General features: G+C 38.8%; 1 protein-coding gene across 1 annotated transcript in view; it reads left to right on the forward strand.

Moving 5' to 3' along the window:
• Nucleotides 1–27,223, forward strand: part of Kcnh5 (potassium voltage-gated channel subfamily H member 5) — a 282,287-nt gene that overhangs the window by 55,549 nt on the left and 199,515 nt on the right. Inside the window, exon 6 of the mRNA XM_075947437.1 lies at nucleotides 805–1,197. Coding sequence (XP_075803552.1) covers nucleotides 805–1,197 — 393 coding nt within the window. The remainder of the gene's footprint in view (nucleotides 1–804; nucleotides 1,198–27,223) is intronic.

The following is a 27,223-nucleotide window of genomic DNA, read 5'->3' on the forward strand; positions in this document are numbered from 1 at the left end:
GTTTTAGATGGGATCCTTCCACTAGTTTCCCATTTCCCAGTTTCCAACAGGCAGTCTCAGTCCTGTGCTGTGCTTGCCGCCTCTGACTCTTGCTGGGTCATCTGCTTTTCTCCTTCTCTCACTTTAGACCTAGCAGAGTAAGTTCAGGTTCACATAAACTTGTGCTGATAATTTTCCATTTGTTAAAAAGGCACAGAGTATTTAGTGTCTTATCTCATTTACTAAAGGAAGCTTGCACCTGACGAGAAACACAATGCTCTTTTATAGCTCTGGGTTTAGAGAGACAAGGGAAAAGCAGCCACTACCATTCCTAACACTACCCTCTTAGCCATCGGAGCACTTGCTGAGCAAGGATGCCAACACTGAGGCCCCGGGGTTCGGGGAGGCCATCAGAAGCAAAAGTATATTTTCTAAGGTGCTAAATGTGTGTGTAACAAGTGGTGGTCAGTCACCCACCAAATAACTATGGGACAGTCAATGAAAGACACGTGGTTCTTATCAGGCTTGCCTGGAGCATGGGCAGCTGCACCTGAGACACTATGCCGTGGGTCAAGCATGGGCACTGGAGAGCCGAGCAGATGAACTAGTAATCAGATCAGCTTGTGGAGTAGCCGGACTTCCATACGGCCCTTTGAGCAAGCTCCAGGACGTTTCTGACGAGGGAGAGGAATCAATAGAGTATGACTGGCTTAAAACCGAGAATTGTTAGACTCGGCCTATGGTTTGACTGATCCCGGTGGGTGCACAGTCACATCTGACTTCAGAGAAGTCCCCATCACTTCTATGCACTTTTTCTTCCTTTAGGTCCTTCAGCTGGGGTCAGACATCCTTCCTCAGTACAAACAAGAAGCGCCAAAGACGCCGCCACACATCATTTTACATTACTGTGCTTTTAAAACTACCTGGGATTGGGTGATTTTAATTCTTACCTTCTACACCGCCATCATGGTTCCTTACAACGTTTCCTTTAAAACAAAGCAGAACAATATAGCCTGGCTGGTGCTGGACAGTGTGGTGGACGTTATTTTTCTGGTTGACATCGTTTTAAACTTTCACACGACTTTTGTGGGGCCGGGTGGCGAGGTCATTTCTGACCCAAAGCTCATAAGGATGAACTATCTGAAAACTTGGTTTGTGATCGATCTGCTGTCCTGTTTACCTTATGACATCATCAATGCCTTCGAGAATGTGGATGAGGTAAGTGTTTTGCTTTTGTTTTTGGGGTATTGGAGAGCAAATGTTTTGAAAACAACAGAGTAAAAGGATTCCACAGATGATAAAATGTCTTTTTCAGTGCTCCCGTTTTGTTTTCCATCCTGATATTAGTAAGCATGTGCCATAAATTATAGCTGACTTTCTTAAATTAACTTTTAGCCATGTTTTCCCCATGATTTCTGGCTGAAAAAGTGAATTACTAGAAAAATGATTATGGTTGAAAGTTGTGATAGGAGAAAGACAGGAGGAAGAGGAAACTAGAGGAGGAACAGGAGGAGGAGGAACAGGAGGAGGAGGAGCAGGAGGAGGAGGAGCAGGAGGACTAGGAAGATCAGGAGGAGGACGAAGAAGAGGAACAGGAGGAGGAGGAGGAACACGAAGACAAACTAGCAGCATTTAGAGTCAAATATAGCTCACAACTTATTTTCCCCAAATTGAATGTTGAATTCTTATTTTGATACTGTACACATAACTATTACTTTATGGAAAAAATTAATGAATGGTATCATTTCTCTAATTTTAGATTCTGCATCATCAAGCTGTTAAAAGTACATTTATTTCTTTTGAAATTATCTTCTGGAGAGAATTAAAAGGCATTAACTTTGAAAATGCCAATTACACAATAAAAGGCAATAAGTAGCATTCCATTTTCCACATGGATTATTACACAAGCATATTACAACTCAAGCTATTTAGAACACAAGCATAAACATTCCAATAAAGCCATCAGTCATTTGTGGAGTTGAATGAAGTTGATCTCACAGAAGTAGAGAGTGAATGACGGTACAGAGGTGTTGGTACAGAATGATGATACCCTGGGGTGTTTGGGAAGATGGTGAACTAAGACTTCAAAATTTCAGCCAATCAGAAAGGTTGAGTTTAAGAGGTCTATTGTGTTATATGTTTTATATTATATATAAAAATATGCTAGATTCTTTAAAAGTGCTGACTGATTGGGTTGATATGAGAGAATGGTGGGAGGGTCTACTAATCAAATATGCATTGCTCTAGCAAGATACCCAGTCAGATTAGTCATAGAGGCAAAAGTTTATTCTGTTCATAGTTTTCAAAGTTCAAGAACAAGATTCAGCAGCCCCATTTCTTGTGTCTTTGATAAGAGTTGGTGGGAGCATGTGGTGGCACATGTGGCCACGCCTTACACCATACATACATATACACACACACAAACATGCATAATACATACATACATACACATATATGGTATAGGCACATCTTTTTTTTTTTTCGAGACAGGGTTTCTCTGTGGCTTTGGAGCCTGTCCTGGAACTAGCTCTTGTAGACCAGGCTGGCCTCGAACTCACAGAGATCCGCCTGTCTCTGCCTTCCGAGTGCTGGGATTAAGGGCGTGCACCACCACCGCCCAGCGGTATAGGCACATCTTACAATCCATTTTAAGGCACACTTCCAGTGGCTCAAGGGCTTTCCCTTAATCCCTATCTCCTAAAGGCCAGCAGTACCACCTTGGGAATGAGTCCCCTAAATATGGGTCTCTGGGGGATGGCCAACATCCAAACCATAGCAGGGAGTAATGGTTCTCAACACAAAATTGATAATGGAGAAAGGCAAGACATGTATTAATTAGATGTATTTAGTTATCCCATAATGTCTGTATAAGTCAGAGCAATATGTACACCTTCAGTGTATACGTTTTTGCTGGTCGATAAAGAAGACAAAACTGTGACTCAATTCATAGAAAAGAACATAAGTAAAGCCATTCCATAATAGTAAAATGTATCTATGAGTACAAGCTTGGTTGTGTCATAATATGCTGATACAGAACTGTTTTAAAGGACACTTGACCTCATTCATCCTAAAGACATAGCAGTGTAGCCTACTCTGAGGTCCTGTTTTCAGTTATAACCCTGGAAAATCAGAGCTGTGTCACAAACACGGGGCTGGTGAATACGGTGGCCGAGGAGGTGTGCTGCTCATACCTCCCTTCATGCTAGAGTAGGGCAGCAGCGTCCTGGGCTGAGCTCTGTCTGGCCAAGCCGATGTTCCCACCTTCTCAAGCTCAGAATTCAGAGTCTCTTGAAGCTGGCTACGGAAGAAAGTGGCAAGAGCCAGAGCTCAGGCCGCTTCCCTTTTAAGTCTTTGTGCAGTCAGCTGCTAGAAGCAGACAATGCACCACTAAACACAGTTGTCTGAAGGTGGCTGTTTTGGGGGGCTGCTGCAGTGTCACCCCGAAGCCACATTTTTCCAAAACTTCTTTTAATCAGTGATGTCATATGAAGGGAAGCCCATCATTAAAAGCAATCGTGGGACGACTTTTATCTTGTTGTTGTTGATTATTTACTTTTGAGACCGTATTTTAGCCAGGATTTCTCCTTCCCTCCCTGCAAACCCTTCCATATGCCCGTCCTTGCTCTCCTTCAAGTCCACGGCCCCTTCCTTCCGCCAGTTGTTATCGCATGCATAGATGTATTTGGATGGCTTTTGCCCTGGTGCACTCTCTTCCTGCCTTGCCTTCTGAACTCTCCTTTGCCAAATCTTCGCTCTTTCATTGGTGCCCGACCTGTGCTGGGTTTTGAAGTTGCACCCCTACTTCCTACTCTCGACCTTTTCTATCCCTCAGATATTTGTCTTAGTCACCTGCTCCTCCCAGTACCTGGAAGGACAAAGCAGTGTGGAGCAAGTCACTGTCACACTTTATACTCAAGGGAGTATAAAGAGAAATCGCCTCTCTGAAGAAGAGCCAGCAATGCCTTATTGAAAAAGAACAAACTCTAGAGGACATGACTTAAATTGTTTAGGAGATTTATTTACTTCTTGCCCTTTTATTTCCACGCCAGTGAGGAACACAGTTATCTGTCTTTCCTCGGGGGTTTCAACTTCAGACTTCATCTTTGGCTTCTCATTCGGGAATCTGAGCTTTTAGGCCCCCTTTTCATAGCTGGTCCATGGCCATCAGCTTATTCTCATAGGTTTCAGTTCATTGTTTCGGTTCAGTAAGTATTGAGTGCTTATAACTGGAGACTCTTTGTAGCTGAAGCACCCAGCAGCCATTTGTGGTTACTTTTTCTTCTCTGTTTTTCCCAAGGGTTGCTCATTTCTTTGTCCTTCCAGAAGTGCAAGCATCAAGTTATCCGATCACTTCTTGTTTAAATGTCCCCTTACTATACCAGTGCAAGAGAAATTCATTCACCATTATGGATTTAAACAAATAATTCTTCATTTTCCTGTTTGATCAAGAGTTATTGGCTAGCTACAGTATTTTTTTTATTGATTTTTATTGAGCTATACATTTTTCTCTGTTCCCCTTCCTACCTCTCCCCTCCCCTCCAACCCTCTCCCAAGGCCCCCATGCACTCAATTTACTCAGGAGATCTTGTCTTTTTCTACTTCCCATGTATGTCTCTCTTAGAGTTAGCTACAGTATCCTTGGCTTGAGGTAATTTCCCTTTAGGCGTTTGGAAGATATGATGCCACTGCAGTTCTACCTTTTAGTGGTTCTATTTAGAAACTCAAAGCCATCGTGGTTTCCGATCCTTTACATGTGATCTGTTTTCTCTCTTTTAAAAATTTTTTTATTGATATTTACTGAGCTCTACATTTTTCTCTGCTCCCCTCCGTGCCTCTTCCCTCCCCTCTCAACCCTCCCCCAAAGTCTCCATGCCCCCAATTTACTCAGGAGATCTTGTCTTTTGCTACTTCCCATGTTTCTCTTTGTCAAGGTTTAATATATCTCCTGTGTCCCAAAGGTTTAGAAACTGATGACCTGCCTTAGCATGGGACCCTTTTCATACATTTTCATAGATATCGACAGAGCAGCCTTCTTCAGTCTCAAAAAGCTTGTTTCATTTTTTTTTTAAAAAAAGAGTATCTCCTTCCTTTCTCTTTTTCTCCATTTTCTCCCTTCTGAAACACTTTTTGTTTAAATATGTTGAACAAGTCCTGGAATTTCCTTGTTTATTCTCAGTTGTTTTTCAAACCATCATCTCATTGCTGCATTCTGGGAGATTTCTTTATCAGAAGTTTTTAATTCTCGTTGGCTATAAGAATGCTGTTTTGCTCGACACTAATGCAGCCAAATTTGCATTTGCATCACTCGTGTGCACTTGGCACATACATTACTATATGCAATGTTCTGTAATTGTAGATTATTACATTCAATGTATATTTTATAAAGACTAGATAGATTCTGAGAGTCTTCACACTGTGCCACTTAATTTATTCATATTTACTGTATTCATATTTACTGTGATTAAATAAATTCTAACTTATTTAGAGCATTGTAGTTTCCATTTTACATGCTTTTTTTGTGCTGCTTCCTTTGTACTTCATACTCTTCTGTGTGGACTGAGGTTTCCCTCAATTCATTGGACCCTTTCTAATGCCTTGAATATATCATGACTGATATACTCTGATAATCTATGACTGTTGCATTCTTACATCAGCATTTGCCTTAAATCCTAAAAGCTTGTGAGAATCTTTGCCCCTCTCCAAAATAACACAAGGACTTTTGTTCTTTTTCTTTAATAATTTAAAGATATACTCATTCTATTATTTTATGTGCATAAGTGTTTTTCTTGCATGTACACATGTACATACACTACTCTGTCTGCGCCTTGTTCCTGCAGAGGTCGGAAGAGGACATCAGATGCTGTGGGACTGGAATTGCATATGGTCGGGAGCCACCATGTGGCTGCAGAGAATTGAACCTGGGTCCTCTCTGCAAGAGCAATATGTGCTCTTAACTACTGAACCATCTTTCCAGCCCCTATTCACTTTCTTTAAAATTAATATACTATATTTTGATTCTTGGTTTTCTCCTCTAATCATGTTATTCTTTTACCTGGTTGTCAATATGGTCTACATGTCCATCTCTTTCCTTGCCTGCACTGTATTTAATGCATCTCTGGCCTCTCCTTGGTTCAGCTCTTGAAGATCTGGCTCTTGTTTAACCATTCATTATGTAGAATCTGGCTTTCTCTTTCAGGAAGGTTTTCTGGCATCCCTCTCAAAACTTCCAATTACCACTTTCACATTTCATCTTCACTGTGTGCATGCATGCACATTAATGCAGTTAAAATTATTTTAACTTTATTATTAGTCTTTGGATGATCTGGAATCTTCTGCCTAGTCTAGGGCATGCTTTCCTCCCAGGTTTGCCTTCCATTCTCACAAGCTGGTTCCAAGGAATTAGTGTGAAAAGACACTCATGAGTTCCACTTGAAAAATTCTAAAGACTGAGAGACAATTGTTATTTCATCTGTTGGGGTTTCCTCTGTACAACTTCAGTCTAAATCCTGAGGTGGTGAAGAATATGTCGCCGCTGTGTTTCTTCAGCATGTGGATGTGCACTGATGTCACGAACGGGGAAGTGTTTGCCAAGGTCGCAGTGAATTCTGCACTGACAAAGACGGGATGGAGCTTAGGCAAGAGAACCGCACCAGCAAGTGGGGACTGGGGAATAAGAGAGAGTATGAGTTGGAAAATTCTAGTTTAATCCTTTATTCCTGTACGTGTGCAGAATGCCTTTAGGCAGCTTAGTAACACTTGGTTTTCAAGACCCTTGATGCGCTCTCTGAAGATAAATTAGATTTATTAGGAATTTGTGAGCTGGCTATGTGATTTTCAAAGAAAACTATGAGACAGAAAAGACAGAACCCATTACAGAAAGCTTCTGGTCTAAAAATAAGGAAAATGAGCTTTCTAAACATCATAAATGGAGGATAAAAGATATTCTCTCATGAAGTCTAAGAATAGAATCTCCCTCCTCTGCAGCATTCATTTTAACCAGCATCAGGGGTCTAGAGTACTTGGTCTGGGTACCCCAGGAGAGCTAGTGTAAAGTAAAGAAAGATTGGGTCTGCAGACAACACACTGGCCAGTAGCAAGGGGGCCACAGCGATGAGATGATGGTGGGTGATGAGACCCACAAAGTAAGACTGAAAAATGGATCAGAATGAAGCAAACTTAGGAAAAAGATCACTCACGCACTGAAGCTGAAAGGAAGTTGGATGAATCTATAGTGGCTAAGTGGAAGCCTATAAGAGTTTTAATTTTTAGAAAACTCCTTTTGAAAACAGTGTCTGAATTATTCTTTGTTCACAATTATGCTTGTCAGACTGCCACATGCAGATTTCATGTTACCGCATACATTTAACATTGTAATTTTACCTCTAGCTATCATAATAAGAATTCTGAATCCAGAAAAGGGTAATCGTGCTTGTAGCTGCTAATGGCTTTTGTCAGACTAGAACCTCTCCTTCCCTTTTGCTGCTTCAGATCTTCCACCGGGAATTACACTAGTAGACAGCATCATTTATACAATTGACATGCCATTATTTTTAAATTAAAATAGATATTTGAAAGTAATGTTTGAGAGGATCAGAAAGGGATTGCATTCAGTTTCTTTGGTATTAGTTCTACCGTTAAATCCTGACAGTCACGCTACACGGCACTATGCTGGAGAAGGCTGTTTTTTATACAAGCTAATATTGTATGCTGGAGATTGTCCCTGTGCCTCTTTCGTTCCCCCATTAGACATCTTTATTTTCCTAGACCGTTTGTTTCCACTTTCATATCATATGATCATGCACGATTTGCATGTGTGTATGATCTAGGAACTACAGCTAAGAGAAAACATACAATATTTGTCTTTATGAACTGTCTCAATTAACTTAATATGGGTATTACCAATGCCTCCATTTATTTCTAAAGGACATAACTTTGTTCTTTAGAGTTGAAACAAATTTCATATATCCCCTTTTCTTTATCCATTGCTCTGTTGCTGGTCATCTGACATGATTCTATAGCTTAAATACAGTAAATAGTGATGATGGAATGAATACCTACATACAAGCTTCTCTTTGATATATTGAGTTGGAGTCCTTTGCGTATAACTCAGTCACACAGGAGATCTGTTTTTGTTTCTAGGAAACTTCATGTTGATTTCCACAGTGGCTGGATGAGTTTCTGTTTCACCAGTGCTAAGAAAGTGTTTCCTTTTGTCCACATCCTCACATTTGTTACTTTTTTTCTGAGTGGGACGATGCGAATCCAGTGCTCTTTAAACCTGTTACTTCTCTGATGGCTAATGAGGCTGAGTACTTTTTCAAATGTTTATTGGTTATTTGTACTCTATCTTTAGAGACCTATATATTTCATTAGCTGATTTATTGATTATGTGATTTGATTTTTCTTATTTATCTTTATATAAATGCATATATAGTGCTAGTCCCCATTAAGCACTAGGTCTCTTCAGGCTATAAAAACATTGATTTTTCTGGGTAGAAGCTTTTAAATTTGAGACTCCATTTGTCACTTGTTGATATTATTTATGGAGAGACTGGAGCTTTATTAAGAAAATACTTGTGTACACCTGAATCCTGAAGTGTTTTGCCTAATTTTTAAAAACAGTTTTTAAGTTTCAACTCATACATTAAGGTCTTTGCTCTGTCTGGAGTTGAGTGTTAGATAGGGAGGAATCTGACTCCAGTTTCCTACATATGGAGATACATTTTTCCTAACATCAGTTGTTAAAGAGGCTCTTTTCCCCAGGGTATATTTTTCACATATTTGCCAAAATTCTTACAGTTCCCTCTCCTGAAATGAAAAAGAATCAGAAGATCAGAGAGTTTACTGTGAGATCGTGTTTCCTAGTAACACCAGAAAGAAGCTACATAGTGATGTCTCACCAATATGACTCCCCAAATGTGAGACAAACAAGAATGATACCAGTGAACATGTCAAACTGGATGAAAAAAGCCCATGGATCCTTAATCTACACAAAAAGCAACAGGCAGCTGAAGAAAACTGGGATCAGGACTGGTGGTCTTCCCCAGGGTAGAGTATACCAGTTGGCTGAGTGCCAAATGGGCATCCCTGAAAATATACATTCAAGAAGCATTGTAAGGTCACAATAGATTATATTTAGGAATATATATATATATATATTCCTATAACATACACTACTATACATATATATGGATATACACACATGTATATATGCATGTACACATATGCATGCAATAACAATTAGTGAATAACAAGGCCATGAATTTTGAGAAGAGTGGTGAAGGATGTACGAGAGAGTTTGGTGAGAGAAAAGTGAAGGGGAAAAATAGTTATATTATAATCTCAAAAAATCATGTTGTTGTAGTTATGAGGGTTTTTATCTGGGTCCTTTGCTGAATTCTATTGATTTACACCCCCAATTTAATCTAAGGACCACTATGATTCTTTTACTATGGCTCTGTAGTTTCATTCAAAATCAGAATGATGGTACTTATAGCATTGTTCTTTTTCCTTAGGAATGCTTTGGATATTGGGATATTTTGTGCCTATTCATAAATTTTAGGATAGTTTTTTTCTTTCTGTTTCTTTAAAAAATGGTTTTGGAACTTTGATTGGGATTTCATAGATTGGTAGACTGACTTAATTTTATTTAATTGGTGATCTAGTTCAGTCTGTTTCAAACAAATTGGTAAATTATAAGTAACAGAAGTTCATTTTTTTTTGTTTCCAGAGGTTGGAAACACAGAATGATGGGATGTGTGTGTGTGTGTGTGTGTGTGTGTGTGTGTGTGTGAGTGTGTAGGTGGTGGTGAAGGTCCTTTTGCAGTGTTTCACATGGCAGAAGGTTAGAGATGCTAACTTATATATGTGACATTAATTACTCATGAGATGGAGCACTCAGGAACTAAATGCCTCCCATTAGGTATCCTTTCTCAACAATGATGCTTTGAGGAATGTGTTTTAACATGTAGGGGACAAATCAGTGAGCATTGCTCAGTCCTTTCTGCTATTTCCCAATGGATGACACCATATCAGCATTCAGTCTTAGTAAGTTTCATAGCCAAGCTTTTAAGGATGTTTGTAAAATAAACTTTTAAAAAGAGCAGTTTAAAGCCATAACACAATTGAGGGGACGCACTAAGGTTTCCCATACATCCCTTGCCCTTACACAGGCAGATTCAGTCAGCCATAGTCAGAGTCCCATGCCAGCACATGCGTTTATATAGTTGGTCAACTTGCATGGGTACACTACATCGCCACTCAAAGCTTGCATTTACTTGAGGGTGCATCCTTTGTTTAGGATGTGACGCCAGTTTTGATGGTGTATGGGGACACGAATGCACTGCTGCAGTACAGCTATTTAGTTTCACGACCTAAAAGCATCCTTGCTCTGCATCTTCATTCATCCTTACCCATAAACTCCTCACAATCATCAATCCTTTAGGTGTCTCCATAGTGTGTGGCCACTGAACACTGTGGCATATAATTGTACCATATCATTGGGGCCAATAGTTTGCAGGCTTTCCGTGTTATCTCCCTCCTCATAGTAACAGGCATTCCAAGTTTCTCTATGGGATTGCGAGTGTCTATTCATTCTTAGTGCTCAGTAATGTATTATTGTCTAGATGTATGCAAACTGATTCACCTACTGAGGGGCATCTTCAGTGCTTCTTAGGATTTTCAGTGATGAGAAAGTCTGCTGCATATGTTTGTGTGCAGATTTATATGTGAATATAAACTTTCAGCACGTTCAAGTCAGCCAATGCAGAGGAGGAAGACTCATATGGTATCTCTGCATTTTGTCAGAAATTATCAAACTTTGTGTCAAAATGACTGTACTGTTTTACATTCTCATCAGCAGGGGATAAGAGAGAATCTGCTGTCCCACATCTTTGTCAACATTTGTTAGATTTAGTATTTTGGATTTTTTTGGCCATTTGAATGGATCTATGATGGAAGACTATTTTACTTTGCAGTTACCTAATAACATAAAGATGCTGAAGATCTTTTCAAATGCTTATGTGTGATCTGAATATTTTCTCCAGTAAGTTATCAAAAATGTCCTTTATTTATTTATTAGCTAGCTTTTAAAAACATTTCCTTTTAAAGACAGACCTTGAGTTCACTATGTAGAGGAGGCTGATTTTGAATTCCTCATCCTCTTGTCTCCAACTCTTAAGTACTGTGATTTAAGTACTTAAATACAAGCATGCACTTCCATATCTAGCTAGTAATGGTTCTTTATCAGCTCCATCTCTTGAATGTATTTTCTCCTAGCCAGAGATATATCTTTTCAATCTCTTGATAGCGTCTTTCACAAAGCAGAATTTTACATGTTTTTAAAGTAAATGAAAAAAATAAAAAAATAAAGTTTAAATGATCATTTTTTAATGAATTGTGCCTTTGTTATTATGTCCACAACTTGTCATTGGCAGAAAGGTGGCTCATTCAACAACATACATTTTTTTTTGCAAACATAAGGACCTGAATTTGAGTTCAATAATCTATATGAAAAAGCCAAGCATGTTGGTATGTGTTTGTAACTCCAGAACTTGGGAGGCAGAAAGAGAGACAGATCTCTGGGGCTCACTATCTAGCCAGTCTAGTCTACTTGGCAAATTAAAGGCCTGTGAGATACCCTGTCAACAAACTAGCACACATACAAAGACACACACACACACACACACACCCACCCCTAAGGCGGGTAGCACTTGAAGAATGACACCCAAGGTTGTCCTCTGGTTTCCATATATAGGACACATAGGTGCATACCCACCCCATACATACACATGTCCCCCAAAGAGTTATTACTATAACTAAAGCGACCTTAATTTTCTTCTTTCACTGAGGTTTGACACTGTACTGTCTTCCCTTTAACTCATTATGAAATTTAATCCACTTTATGAGATTGTAATAGGTGGAACCAGGCAAGGTATTTTAGAGGTGATTAGGGCTCTGCCTTGTTAGTGGAACAGTCCATTTATGGGACCAAAAGATCACTGGATTTTCTGAAAAGTAGGTCTGTGATCAGCATCCATTGGGTGGGTCTCTTTTATGCTTCCTGGCTCTTGCCTGGTGGTGTCTTGAGCTGTCATAGAATTTCTAGCAAGAAAGACTTCTTAAGCTATGTCCCTTAAACCTTGGACCAGAAGCACAAGCCCAAATAAACTTTGTTTATAAAATGATCAGTGTATTGTGTTGCGTTAACAACAGAAAATGGGCTGAGACATCTTTTATCACCCACAAACATTATACTTTCAGTTTCTTTAATTCAAGTATACAATCTATTTTGACTTATTTTTGTGAAGGGCATTGAAAGTGACAAAGTACTATCTTTTTCCCTCTTTAATTCTCGCATACACTACATCCTAATTTCAGTCCTCCCTCCACTCTTTCCACTTCTTTTCCCTATCTCTCCTCTCCCCCAGATCCACTTCTCATCCATTTCCCTTTAAAAAAATATCGAGGCCTCACAGGGATATCAACCGAGTACCACAGAACAAGCTACAATAAGACTGAGCATAAACCATCGAATCAAGGCTGGATGAGACAACCTACTAGAAGGAAAAGGGTCCCAAGAGCAAGCAAAAGAGTCAAAGACACCTCCCACCCCTCCCCCACTTTTAGGAGTCTCACAAGAACTCGAAGCTACACAAATATAATGTATATGCATAGGACCTAGTTCAGACTCATACAGGCTCCATGATTGTTGCTTGTCTCTGTGATCCCCTATGATCCCTGCTTAGTTGATTCTATGGACTGAGTTCTCTTGGTGTCTTCAACCCATCTGACTCCTGCAAACCCTCTCCCCCTGCTCTGTCTTCTGCAGCGTTCCCCTGTCTCCCCCTAGTGTTAGGCTGTGGGTCTCTGCCTCTGCTCCCATCAGTGACTGGATGATGCCTCTCTGATGACAAATGGGCTAGGAATGGATCTATGAATATGGCAGAATATCATTAGCAATAATTTCATTGATTGTTCCCAAGTCACGTTTGGTTCTATCCTAGGTCTTTGGGCTGTCCAGCCCCTGGTTCCTGGCTATCCAGGCAGTGTCAGGCTTGGGCTCCCTCTTGCAGCATGGACATCAAGTTATGCCAGTACTGGTTGGCCACTCCCAGTCGTTCGGTGCCACCACTACCTCAGTACATCTTGCAGACAGGAAAGATTGTAGGTTGAAGGTTTTGTGGCTGGGTTTGGGTCCCAGTCCCACTGCTGGCAGCCTTGCCTGGTTATAGAAGATGGCTGGTTCAAGTTCTGCATCCCCCATTTATCAGTTGTCTTCACTAGGATCACTCTTGAAGGTTCCAGGGTGTCTCCACTGCACTAGGTTTCCATATTGACCCCCCAAATGTCCCCCAATTCCAGTTGTCTCACCCCTTGACCTTATCACTCTTGTTATCATCCCACTTGCTTCCAGTCTACTCTTAAAACCTATTCCATCTCTCCTTCTCCGGGAGATCCATGTGTCTCCCCCTTGAGCCCTCCTTGTTACTTAGCCTTTCTAGATCTGTGAATTGTAGCATGACTATCCCTTACTTAACAGTGACTCTCTGCTTATAAGTGAGTACATACCATGTTTGTCTTTCTGCGTCTGGGTTACCTTACTCAGGATGATTTTTTTCTACTTCCATCCATTTGCCTGAAAATTTTATGAGGTCATTGTTTTTAATAGCTGAGCAATACATCATTGAATAAATACTGCATTTTCTTTATCCATTCTTCAGTTGAGGGACTTCTAGGTTGTTTCTAGTTTCTGGCTATTATGAATGAAGTCACTATGAACATAGTTGAGCAAGAATCCTTTGGGTATATGCCTAAGAGTGGTATAACTGGGTCTTGAGGTAAATCGACTCCCAATTTTCTGAGGAACTGCCTTATTAATTTCTATAGTGTCTGTACAAGTTTGCACTCCTACAAGTTTGTTCCACATCCTCAACAGCATAAGCCTTCATTTGTGTTTTTGATCTTAGTCATTCTGACAGGTGTAAGATGAATCAGAACACCAAGAGTACAGACCTTAAGATTAACAATCAATAAATGGGACCTAATGAAACTGAAAAGCTTCTGAAAGGCTAAGGACGCTGTTGTAAGACAAAACAGCAGCTTGAAGAATGGGGAAATATTTTCACCAATCCCACATCTGAAAGAGGGCTAGCATCCAAAATATATAAGGAACTCAAGAAACTAGACATCAACAAACCAAATAGTTCAATTAAAACATAGGGTGCAGATCTGAACAGAGAATTCACAACAGAGAAATCTCAAATGGCTGAGAAATACATGTTCGACATTCTTAGTCACCAGGGAAATGCAAAGCAAAACTATGTTGAGATATCTCTTTTTCTTTGCATATGGATATGTGTTGTTCTACCATCAATTGTTGAAAAAAAAGTTGCGGTGTTCTACTTTGTTTCTTTGTCAAAAGTCAGTGGAGCAATTGCATGTGAGTCAATTTCTGTGTCCTGCTGCCTTCATCTTTTTGTCTGTTCTTTTACCCATCCCATGCTCTCTTGATTGCTGTAGCTTCATAGTAAGCCCTGTAACCAGGAAGTACCTTCTCTCCAGTAATACATTGACTATTCCATTTTACATCTCCATATAGATTTCAGAATTATTTTGTTGGTAGCCACTAAAAAATTGATGCTATATTGATTGGAATGGTGTCTTATTAGTAGCTCATTCTAGGAAGAATTAGTATGCAAGTAAAATTGAGTGTTACTATTCATAAACATGGAAACTATTTTTATTTTTGGGATCCTTTTTGTGTATGTGGCATTCGTGTCTATGAGTGTTCACAAGTGTGTGGGCATACATGTAAGTACAGATATACATGCAATTGTATGTTCTTATGCATGAGCATGTTTGCGGCAGTCGAGATTGTCACTTGGTATCTTTTTTTTTCCCACCTTATATTTTGAGGAAGATTCTTGGTTGAACTCAGATCCCCTTGATTTTACTATTCTAACTCATCATTGTGTTCCAAACAGAGTCCCTCCTAAGTGCTGGGATTATAGGTCAGCTTCCATACCTGCCTACTGCTTATGTGAGGGTTGGAGACCTGAATGCCAGACCTCATGCTTTGATGCGAAGTACTTTAACTACTGGGATATCCCCCAGCCCTTTTTTTGTATAGTTTGTATGAATTTTGTATATTTTATCATTAATATCTCATGCACATTTCAATATTTACATTTGCATATTTCATTTTTGTGAGTAGTAACATTGTGGTTTAAATGTCAAATTTCATGTGTGCATTGTTCATTTACAGAAGTATAATTGACTAGTATTAATTTTATTTCCCTTACTTTTCAATTAATATGTCATTTTCCCTCTTTTTGTCTTATTGAATTACTAGGGATTTCTATTTTGATGTTATATAAAAGCAGTAAGAGAGGAGACATATATATATGTATATATATATGTATACAAATACAGTCATTCACTACTAGGTATGGTATTTCTTTTAAGGCTTCTCATTTTTAAACTGAAGACATGTATATATTCTTTTCTTTTTCTTCCACCCCCAAGACAGGGTTTCTCTGTGTAGCCCTAGTTGTCCTGGAACTCTTTCTGTAGACCTTGCTGATGTATATAATCTTAGTTTGCTGATTTTGTGTTAAATTTTGTCAAATGCATTTTCTAGATTCATTAATGTGACTGTGCAATTTTCCCTTTTTAATATGTTGTTTGGCTTTCAAATGTTGAATCAGCTTTGTAATCTTGGCAAAATTCTATTTAGCCCCATGTATAATGTTTTATTCTACATTGCTAGTTTCAATTTCCTAATATTGCTTAGGGTTCTGCATTTATATTCATGAGAGACATTCATCTATAGTTTTCTTATAATGTCTTAAGCTTTGTTGTTAGGGTGATGGCGGTCTCATGACATGCCAGGGGTATTCTCTCTGCTTATATCATTTGGAAGTTGTAAAGAATTGGAGCTGTTCCTTACTTGAATGTCTGAGAAAATTCACTGCTGAACTCATTTAGGAATGATGCATTCTCATTTTAAAGATTATTATTCACTAATTTCAATTAATAGATATATTCTTATTTTGAGTTCCTGTTTCTTATATGAGTTTTACAATTTTCTTTCAGAAAATTTTGTCATTTCATTAAAGTTCTCAAATTTATTGCTATAGAGTTATTCATAGCATTCTTTAGGTATATTTAAACTATTTATAAGATTTTTAGTTTTGTGATGGTGTTATCTAACGTGTGTCCTCTCCCTCCCTTCTCCTCTCTACCTCCTCTCCCTTTTCTTTCTTTTCTTCTCCTCCCACTCATAGCTTTGGTTCACTGGATTAGAGATTTATTCTATTGATCTTTTGAAAAACCAACTGTTCGGTTTTATTAATTTTATTGAATTCTTGTTTTCAAGTACATTGCTTTCCATTCTCATTTAAAAAAATTATTTCCTATTTGTGATTTAATTTTTCTAGGTGAGGTGACAATTTAGAAAAACTGATTTTGAATCTTTAATTTGCTTTAGGTTACCCATTTTCCTCTAAACACTGTCTTCATTACACCCCACAAATGGTGTTAGGTTGTCTTTCCATTTTCTTATAGTTCAAAATAGGCTTAATTTCTCCTTCAAATTCTCCTCTGACATAGTTGATATTTACAAGCATGTTATTTAATTTCCCAGATTTGAGACATTTTCTAGGTACTGCTTGCTGGTCTCACCCTCTTGTCATCCCCATTGCTTCATTTATGCCACTTTTGGCAAACATGGGTATTCTAGTGATGATTTTATTTTATATTTATATTTTGATGACTAATAATGAATTTGTGGTTTACCTACTTTGATCTTCCATTTCAGTGAAGAATAAGAAATCATACAAAGATCTTTAAATATTGAAGGGTTAGACATTCTGCTGGCTTCTGAAGGAATTAAAGGCAAACCGATGCTTGCCCAAGGTTGAGAGCCTTCCTAACTGAACATCTTCTATTTTTAATTCCTGCCTAACTCCTATTGAGCTTCTATGTAAGTGCTATTCTGTTGAGGCACTGCAGTGATGCTTCCTTAGATTATGCATTTCTTGCTAATAATGGGAGTAAAGGGTCAGGAGGAAATCTCTCACAGATAAGGTGCGGTTTCTTGTATTCACATCACTGATGAGGCCCATCCTATGCATAATCTTATTCCTCATATGCAAGGAATGTTTCAGTTTGATTGGCCAGATCTGCCATTCCCTTCATGCGTGTTTAGTGATTGGCTCCCTTGGTGCTTAGATGGGACTTCTCACTGAGCATTGCAGGTATTGAGTAAAAGATGATCATAATACCGTCTCTGAATGCAAAAACTCCCAAATTTTAGTTTGAGAGAAAAATGACTTTTAAACCATCAATCTTTGTGAGGAAAGAGGGGTCAGAGCGAAGCTCAAAGGGTAGAAAAGGCTTGGAGGTTAAATTCAGCCTCAGGTTCCAAACTGAAATGTAGTGACTATGGTCTGAGACTTTAGATTCTATTCCTTGTGTGTACTGGTTGGGTAATCCACAGATTTAATGATAGACATTCTTCTTATATTTGAAATTGAACAATGTTTCAGGCCTGCATTATTTTGCATGAGTTTTCCACTGAGACAAAGCGGTCTGTCTGCCGAGGGATTTAGCTCCAAGAGAATAGGAAATAGCAAGTAATGAGGCTCCTTTATTTGATTTTTCTGCTTACATAAGAAGACACTTTTGTCTGTTCTGATCGTCATTCATGACGAATGCTTCCTGTCTTTGAGCTTTGGGGCATGATTCTAAAATAAAGGCGAAGGAAGGCTGAAATACATTGCTATGTGCTTGCTGTGTGTGAAAAATTGTACCTTAGCCATGTGGATGCTTGGGTAGAAGTTGTTCTCATCTTTCCGTGCTGTGCACATCCCCATGCTTGAGAAATTCTGTTTCTGTGGATCATGTGAGGAACTACCTGCCTTGTTTGAATTGCTTCCCTTAATTGCATGATGTCACTTCTTGTGCATAACGCTCATATATTCACAGGGCTACTTTCATCTCTGTCATTGGTATGGTCTAAAACGTTTGAAGCTGGGTGTGGTGGTCCATAACTTTAAACTTAGCTCTCCTGGGAGGCAGAGGTAGAGGTGGAGGCAGAGGCAGCAAATAGATCTGTGAGTTTGAGGCAAGCTTGGTCTACACGCCTGACTTCTCCTCCCCTTTACTCTCTTCCTCCTCTCGCTCACCTCCATGTTTCTTCTCTCTCATTCTCTTTCTCTCTCCTGATACCTTTTCCTTCCTTCTTTCTATGCATCTTTCTATGTAACTCAGGCTAGCTTTGAACTGACTACATATTCCATGCTAGTTCAAATTCACTGTGCATCATACCTTGACCTGGATTTAATGATCCTCCTTTCTTGAGCTTCTGAGTACTGGGAATACAGTTCTGTACCCTCATGCCTGGCCCATGACAGTATTTTCACAGTGCTTGTGTTTAGATCAATGTGCCAATTAAAAATTAGCTCTCTTCAGATACTCTTCTCATTGCACAAGGAATTTTATTAAGTTTGAATGGCCTTCCTCAATTGCTTTTGTTTGAGATTTTATAGCTGTCATAATTGTTCTAGCTGCTTAAAATAGTATTTTATTAATTCTTTGAGAATTGCATATACTTTATTTAATCATATTTGCCACTTACTCCTCCCCCTAACTCCTCTGAGATCAACCCCTCGCCTCCCTACCACCTCTTTTTAAAATTAATTTTTATTTTAGCAATTCAAGGAATCTAATTGTATTATTCATATAATCACAACTGTGTGGTCATCCAAGGTAGTGTGGTCAATCTACTAGGAGTCTTTAAGGAACCAATTCTCCTTTCCTCAGAAATCATTTACTGTCAATAGCTCCTCATTAGGGGTGGGGCTTGTGAATTCTTCCCCATTCCATTGTCCTAGACACTTTTAATGAGGAGGTGTAGCTATCAGGAACCTGGCAGCATTGCTTTCTTATAATTAGAAATTCTTAACTAAACATTACATCAAATGTATCTTTTTGAATCTTAGCATCTATTGTACTTTGTGTTCAGTTCTAAAATCTAAAAATTAAAGTTAATATCAATATATCTAGTTAATGACAATGTTGTCTATATTAGCAAAAAGTGATTATTTTTATGGCGTATACAATTTCCATGTCAGCATCGGTAAATTTATATCTCTAACACTGATCACTATCTTTATCACGTTTCTGGTATATAGAGTGAATGCTAGCTGTTTAAACTGACTTCAGAGATAAGGCGGTACATTTAGAAACACAGAAGTATTGCCCAAAGATTTATTTTTTCCTATAAAAATCATCCTTTAGATACAAAAAGAAAGGTTTTTCCTTCATTTCATTCACCAATTTACTCCCAACTATGCTTGAGTTCCTTTTTCTAAGTGATAGGGTTATAGCAGTGTGTGAGCCTGCAAAGCCTCCTGTCTTCATGGAACTATTTAAGAGAAATTGTATCAGACATTGTTAATAACCACAAAGAATTCTATATTCAGGACTATTGGAGAGAGAATGTTGCATTGGAGGTAAGAGAATGGACTCATTTCTCTGAGATAAATCCTGGGGAGGTTGATCAATGGGATTGGCCACCTGTATTTGCTAAATGATGCTTACTAAAGTTGGGCCTAGAGTCGGTGAAATAGGGAAGGTTCTGCGTGTCTTGGGAAATATTCCCCAAAGTCCTTGATCAAGTGATTCCTAGTTTGTAAATCTGGGAAGAGTTAGGAAAATTACAGCTTAGAGGACTTGAGAACAAAATTTTCACTAAAAATTTTGTGTCGGAAATGCACTGATGAAAAGGAAATCAGGGCCTTGGAATTGAGATGAGACTGGCCTAAAGATTAATCAAGTTATGGCCATCTTGGTTAAAGCTTATAGTCTGTTGAGAGAAAAACACAGTGAATAAGCAAGAAAAATTAAAACACTATACATACACACATGTATATATCTTCTATATGTGTGTGTGTGTGTAGTGCATATATAAATAGATATTGGGATGTTTGCTCCAAATTAAAATAATTCAAGACAATAACTCACATAGATAATGACTTGAATGATTATCAGTTGAACCAGATAGGAAAGTATGTTGTCATTAAATGTAGCTGTTGGACAAAAGAGACCTCAAGTGATAGGCAGTTTACATGGAAAGATGACATTGTTTTAGAGCATAGAAAAAGGAACAATCATAGCTTAGAAAGTAAAATAGGATCCTATATCAAAATGACTGAAGAGCCTTTGGCCCAATGCACAGGCAAATTCTAATATTCTATGAGTGGGTCTAACACTGAAGTTGGTCAGTGGTCAAGGAAGGGAGTGGTGGGATGGGAGATAGGGATTAAATGTGATCAGAATGGACGGGAATAAACATGGAATTACTGTCTGAACACATTATTGTCTTACGTTAACACTGATATATTTTAAATTATAACCAATACAAATGCATGAACATATACTGTCAAAATCATTAGAAAGGGGCCAATTTGAGAGAAGTGCTTCAGGAATCAAGGCTTCTCATTCCGAAGCTCTAGCTGTTTCGGGATTTGCAGATCTTCACCTGACTGTTCGGTTATTAATCTGGCTCGCTCAGTGTTGCCCTCAAATTTTACTCTCCTCTCCCCCCCCCAACTTTTTTTAAGTCTGATGATCAATCCTACATCCCAACCTGACTGGAGTACAAAACTTGGAGGTTAAGACCCCAGCCTGCTTCTCTCTCTCTCTCTCTCTCTCTCTCGCTCTCGCTCTCGCTCTCGCTCTCGCTCTCCCTCCCCCACCCTCTCTCTCTCTCTCTTTTGTATTAGTGCATTTGGTAGAGGAAATGACATTCCCCTGTGTGGGTGGGTCTCTTTTAGTATGTTAAGAATCCAAATGGAACAAAGGTGGAGGAATAGCTCTTCTCCTCTTCCTCTTCTTCTTTTCTCTCTTTTTTGTCTTGATCACATAATCAGGTATTTTATCTCATTTTGTCTTGCTCAGAGACTAGGACTAATACGACAGTTCTTATTCTTAGTCTTCACATTTGGTTGGAATTATGCTATTGACTCTTCTGGCTGGGCCTTTAGTTTACAGATGGTAACATGAGGGACTGTAAAGCACCTGTAATCATGTGTATTAATTTCCCAAATGTCTTTCTTGACAGATAGATATAAGTAGAGGTGTCTGTAGAGCTGTAGACATGTCTCTTGATGTATGTACTACCTTACACATCTGTAATTCTTCCTCTTTTTAGACTGTCTCCATTTGTTTATTGAGCTCTACATTTTTCTCTGCTCCCCTCCCTGCCTCTCCCCTCCTCCCTTTAGCCCTCCCCCAAGGTCCCCATGCTCCCAATTTACTCAGGAGATCTTGGCTTTTTCTACTTCCCATGTAGATTAGATCTGTATAAGTCTCTCTTAGTGTCCACATTGTTGTCCAAATTCTCTGGGATTGTGGTTTGTAGGCTGGTTTTCTTTGCTTTATGTTTAAAAACCACCTATGAGTGAGTACATTTGATAATTGTCTTTCTGTGTCTGGGTTACCTCACTCAAAATAATGTTTTCAAGCTCCACTCATTTTTCCTGAAAAACTCAAGATGTTGTTATTTTTTTCTTCTGTGTAGTACTCTATTGTGTAAAGGTAATTCTAGCTGTAGGTCTCCTATTAGCTCTGTTTCCCTGGAAAACTCTAGGTTATACCGTGTCCTAGCTTTCTTCTTCTTTGCTGTGGTAAAACACTGACCCAAAGAAACTTGGGATGAAAGGATTTGTTTGCATTACTCTTTCTTGTCATAGTCCATCATCAAGGGGAGTCAGGGCAGGAACTCAAGTAGGAGCCAAGGCAGGGACCATAGTAGAAAACCATTTACTCATTTGCTGTCCGTCACTTGCTCAGCTTGCTTTCTTTAGAATCCCAGGACCAACAGGGACGTCCCCTCCCCCACTGTAGTCTGGGCCATCTTACATCAATCAAGAAAATGCCTTATGGTCTTGCTTACAGGCCAGACTGATGGAGGCAATTCCTCATTTGAGGCTCACTCTTCCCTAGTAATTCCAGTTTGTGTCAAGTTGATAAAAACCAATAGGCACCTATACTTAACTTCTCTACTTTTTATTTGCTTACATAGCTAATTGCAATAGCTTTGGTCTTTTTCTGTTTCAAATTTCATTGCCTGTTACTTTTTTTCTGCCAGCATTTCTTGGACCAATTATAGGTGCTATGTAGCAAGAATCCCAACTTCCTTGATGAAGGGAATAGCTACAACAAGTCTCTAAAGTCTCTTTAGTTCAGACCTGGAAGATGAGTAGGAATTCATGAGGCAAAAGAAGCAGTTGGAAGGTCAGAGAAACAGAATACTTGAAGTTCCCTTGGGGGAAAGAGAATACAGCATTTTTGAGGGAAGGGAAGGAGTCCTTTATAAACAGAGTAGAGAGAGCAAGAGACAGATGCAGAGTGAGACTTGGGGAAGGAGGCAAAGGCGGGCTGTGGTACAGAGTTTAGATTTGATCATAAAGCCTGAAAATCTATTGAAGAAGGATTTCAAGCATCCTCCAACTTTGTTGGAGAAAACATATAATATACATATAATGTTTGGAGAAAGCAAAGGTTTTAGTTAATATACCTCACTGTAGCCTGCATATTTTGACCAGGCTTTGCATTTGTTGTTGACCTAGTGGATATTAAAGTCTCTTCTTAATGAGAAGCATGAAAAATGTTGGTAAATTATTGTTGCAAAATGGAACAATGGAACAATCCCTTTCTTTACCCGTTGTATGTATTTATGTATATATGTATCATCTATCTATCTATCTATCTATCTATCTATCTATCTATCTATCTATGCAAGTCATTGTGATTCAGTAAGAATACAAATTGTCTAAAGCAAGTGTCATTTACAAGTCATTTAAATTCAGATCCCCTACTGAAGGATGCGGCTAATGCTTGGGGTAATTAGGATTATTTCCCTAGGGAGCTCTTGGTAGCATGAGTCAGAGCAGTAAGTTCGGAATAGAAAGTAGGCAATAGAATTTGTTATCTGGGTTAGAGGTTCAGATAACAAATGTAGTTTGCAATTTTCTCTCAGTCTTTCAGTTGCACTCTATGAAAAGGAATGGAAATGGACTATGGAGTTATTCATGTATAAAATCTATTTAGAATAAGAGCCCAATACTTATGAAACAAAGCTTATTATTGTTTTGTGGTTTCTCTCCAGTTGCCCGATGTAGTTTACTTGTGAAAATTGAATATCTATTAATTATTTATTACAATATCAATGCTGGATGAGTCAGAAATTATTATGAGAGACTTATATACTTATTATTTTATTTCTTTCTTGGTGTACTAATTTTCCAATAAACATTTGAGTGCCTGCTGTGTGCCAAAATACTACCGGCTAACTTGTGGATTCAAGAATGAAAATAATATCATGGGCACGCACAACCACAAAGGCAAATATCAGGATGGAAATGTGTAGGCCCTTTTGAGGTTATGTAGTGAAATGACCTGCTCTAAATAGGGATGGAATGGTTCTCTGAGAAGATGATGACCGGGCTGAGCTCTAAAGTATCAATGGAGCCACGTAAGCTAAGGACAGGGACATGAAAGACTTGTGGAACATTCTGTCTATGACAAATGACAAATGCCCAGTCCTCATGTGAGGAAGCCCGGTCTATTCAGTGGATCAGTAGTAAAGTGGTTAGGGAACAGAACAGCAGTGGAGATTGAGGCTGGAGGGGTAAGCATGGGCTAGATAAAGGATGCAAAGTTTGGAGTAAGTCCAATCTGTGATGGTCAGCTGGCAGTGATTCTGACAATGAAACTGTTTTTTATAATGTTCACAACAGGATACATGTACTCAAATAAATTCCTTGAAGCTTTAGAAACCCTTCTAGGTGTAGGAGAGCAGCTCATATCGTGGTGACACTGAGATGGAGAAGAGTTGATGTTTGAGAGATCCTTAGGGGTCAGAACTAGTAAAATGTAAAGGTAGGTTAGGAGAAAGGGATGTTAAAAAAGATGATAAGGATACTCCTTGGTGATTTCTTAATTAGACCACATCTTTAAGACAGTGAAAGTGGAATAATATTATTTTTACTATGAGCTATATAAAATGTTTACATGTCTATGGGAAAATAGAATGAGGAATAGTTAGTGCTAGAGTGGAGACAGTCTAAAATACAGGTAGTAAATGAAGTTACACATTATATAACATAGTTGCTTGGTAGTTGAGAAATGCATTGAAGGTGACTAGTGAATTTGTACTAAAAACAACCTTCTCTAATGTATGGCTTCCCGAATAATTCTTATTCGGTATAAAGAAAGCTGGTAGTTGGTGAGGATTCAGATTTTGATAGCGTATAAGAGGAGCAAGAAGTGCTAAGGATTTTCTAGTGTTGCCGTTATTAAAATCATGCTGCTGCATAATAAGAGAAATAGAGATTTCAGAGGGTTGAGAGAACGAGGGAAAATATCTGTTTTCTGGCTGGAATGGAACGGTTGCATTTTGTATAACTGTGTCACTGAACTTAACAGAAAAGAGCATGTAATCCAACAGAAGAGTTTTTCAATCCAAGGTTATTGAGGCTGCAGATATAATGTGTTTCATGTGTGCCTGTCCATGGGCATGGGTGTTGTGAATTGGGAAAGTCATTGCATATAAATTAGCAGATGACCCCTGATGCTAGTTTATTGAAAGAACTGTTTGCTGATGGAGGAAGGTCATAGGTTAAATAAAAAGAAACTGCTTGGTCCTCATTGGTTAGAAGATAGGTGGGAGGAGTAAACAGAACAGAATGCTGGGAGGAAGAGGAAGTGAGCTCAGACTCCACAGCTCTCCTCTCCGGAGCAGACGCCTCAGAGAGACGCCATGCCCCAGCTCCGACCCAGGATGGACTTAGGCTAGAATCTTCCCAGTAAGACTGGTGCTCACAGATTATTAGAGATGGGTTGATCGGGATATCAGAATTAGCCAGTAAGGGCTAGAGGTAAAGGGCCAAGCAGTGATTAAAAGAATACAGTGTCCGTGTAATTATTTCGGGGCATAAGCTAGCCGAGCAGGCGACTGGGGTGTTGGGGACACAGCTCCGCTGCTCCTATTACTACAGTTTGCATGGGTACCATTTAAAGTATTGATGAGATTTTAAGCAAGATTAGATTTCTGAAATACTTTAAAGTTTTGTGTAGTCATAACTTCGAGTTCCCTGTTTTGGAGAACTGATTATTATGAATCCTTGCAAATTATCGTGATAGCATAATTTCTTCTGATGTAGTAGACAGTTGATACCTAATAATTATATATTAAATATGTCTCAATTTGCAGGCCCATGTGTCTTACCTATTTGGTGATTTTGGTTTAAATCTATTGTATCAGATAGGTATTTTCTCTGCAATTTAATTATTTTTTTTAACTTGTAAGTGATTAGTCTGTGGTTTAAATAAGTAGTTCTGAACTGGGCTGTCTGAGCTTATGTCAGGCAAGTTCACCTATATCTCACTAGCTAGCTACTGAACTGACTGCAGCTGAGGTGGTGGAACTCAGTGATGCAAAGGCTACTTTTGTCACGCTTCTATGGCCTCTCATCCTTCCAAAGCTTAGCTGATCTTTCTCACACAGTAACTGGGTTGGCTTCTAAGGCCATGAGTAGAATTGTGCAAGGGATTTGTGGTCATGGTTTGGAACGGATACAATGGCATTGACATCACTTTCTGCTGGATACAATATGCCAGAAGACTGGCTCAGATTCGATGGCTCTGAAAGAAATCCTATCTGTTAATGGGAGGGTTGCAAATTGCTTTGCAGGGGAGAACTGATAATAGGAAGAAAAATAATCCCAGGTGTTTTTTTTTTAATGATCTGTCCCAGAATTCTGTGTTGCAAGATGGCAAGGTATAAGTGAAAAGCCACGCAACAGGGCACGGCATCTAAATTTCTGTTCTTTCATCCTCCTTTCATTTTCATGTAATATTTTTATTATTATTATTAATTATTATTCACAGGAAAGTCTTTTGATTATTCTTCTTATGTTTACACAACAAGGAAAGGAAGGAAGAAAGGAAGAAAAAATATTGGCTGAATTACTTCCCTACTATTGTTACAACGATCAGCTGAATGAATCCATGTGTGTTTTAGATATTTTTATCACTGAAAGAACTTGTTCTCAGAAGTTGTTAATGTGGAAATCCAGAAAACAAGGAAAGAGTTAATAGCATGGGGATTTCTCTTGCTCTAGGGTGTTCCGTGCTCTACTATGGCCTTGGGGAGGTGGGTTTATCAAGAAAGGAAACTGGAAGATAGGAAGGTGGATGAGAGGAATCAGAGTTCTTCATTAAACCACTGTGTTCTATTATGCATTTGCTGTGTTTGATTATTTTTTCCACCAGAAGAGCCTCAGGGATTTGGGCTGTGAGATCTCACAGGTTATAATAAGGTGGAAAGCTATGGGTGTAGAGGAGGGTACAAAAGAACTGCGAAGTTTGGAGTAAAATAAAGCAGAGATGCATGAACAGGCGACACTGGCGGAAAGTAGAGAATCAAGAAATTGTTATTAAGTGCATGTATAGACTAGGAGAGAAGTTTTTGAAGATAAGTCAGTAAAAGTATCCAGTATTATCAGAGGAGGAAAATTAAAGTTACCAGCGAATTAAATCCAATTTGTGGTCCATTGTAAAGGCCATAGGAATGAACCATAAGATTAGAAAATGCTTTGCTTTAGATACAGAGTTTGGCTAGTCCTGCTCTCTAGTAATAGGGTGAGTGAGGAATCATTCTTCTGAACCCATGCCTGATGATACGTTAGGATCATAGGCAAGACCATGGGGTGTGTCTCCCAATGTACTTTAGGAAAAGCACATCATGGAACTTCACAAAGCAAACCCACTCCATCACTACTCCTCCCCCAACAATGAAGGCTAATATCCTCACTTCTAATCACATAGAGTAATTTAGCTTCTTTTTGAACTTCACATAAGTGGAATCATATAGTATATACCCTTTGGTGTCTTATTGATTTTGTTTACTATGGTATTCTTATACGTATTTGTGTTACTAGGTATAATTTTAGTTTATTTTTAGATAGTACTCCACTGATTGAAGATAGTGTACCATATCCATTCTTCTGGGATGGACATTTGGCTTTAGGTTATTCTGACTTTTTATTCGTAATGATTGCATGAGATTCATTTTGATACGAAATAAGGAAGAATTTTTAAACAAAACCAACTTAGTTATTTATCTATTACTTTGGATAACAGTTTCTGATTGAATAGAACAATGAATGAGTTG

Source organism: Microtus pennsylvanicus, chromosome 14, assembly GCF_037038515.1.
Source record: "Microtus pennsylvanicus isolate mMicPen1 chromosome 14, mMicPen1.hap1, whole genome shotgun sequence".
NCBI lineage: Eukaryota > Metazoa > Chordata > Mammalia > Rodentia > Cricetidae > Microtus > Microtus pennsylvanicus.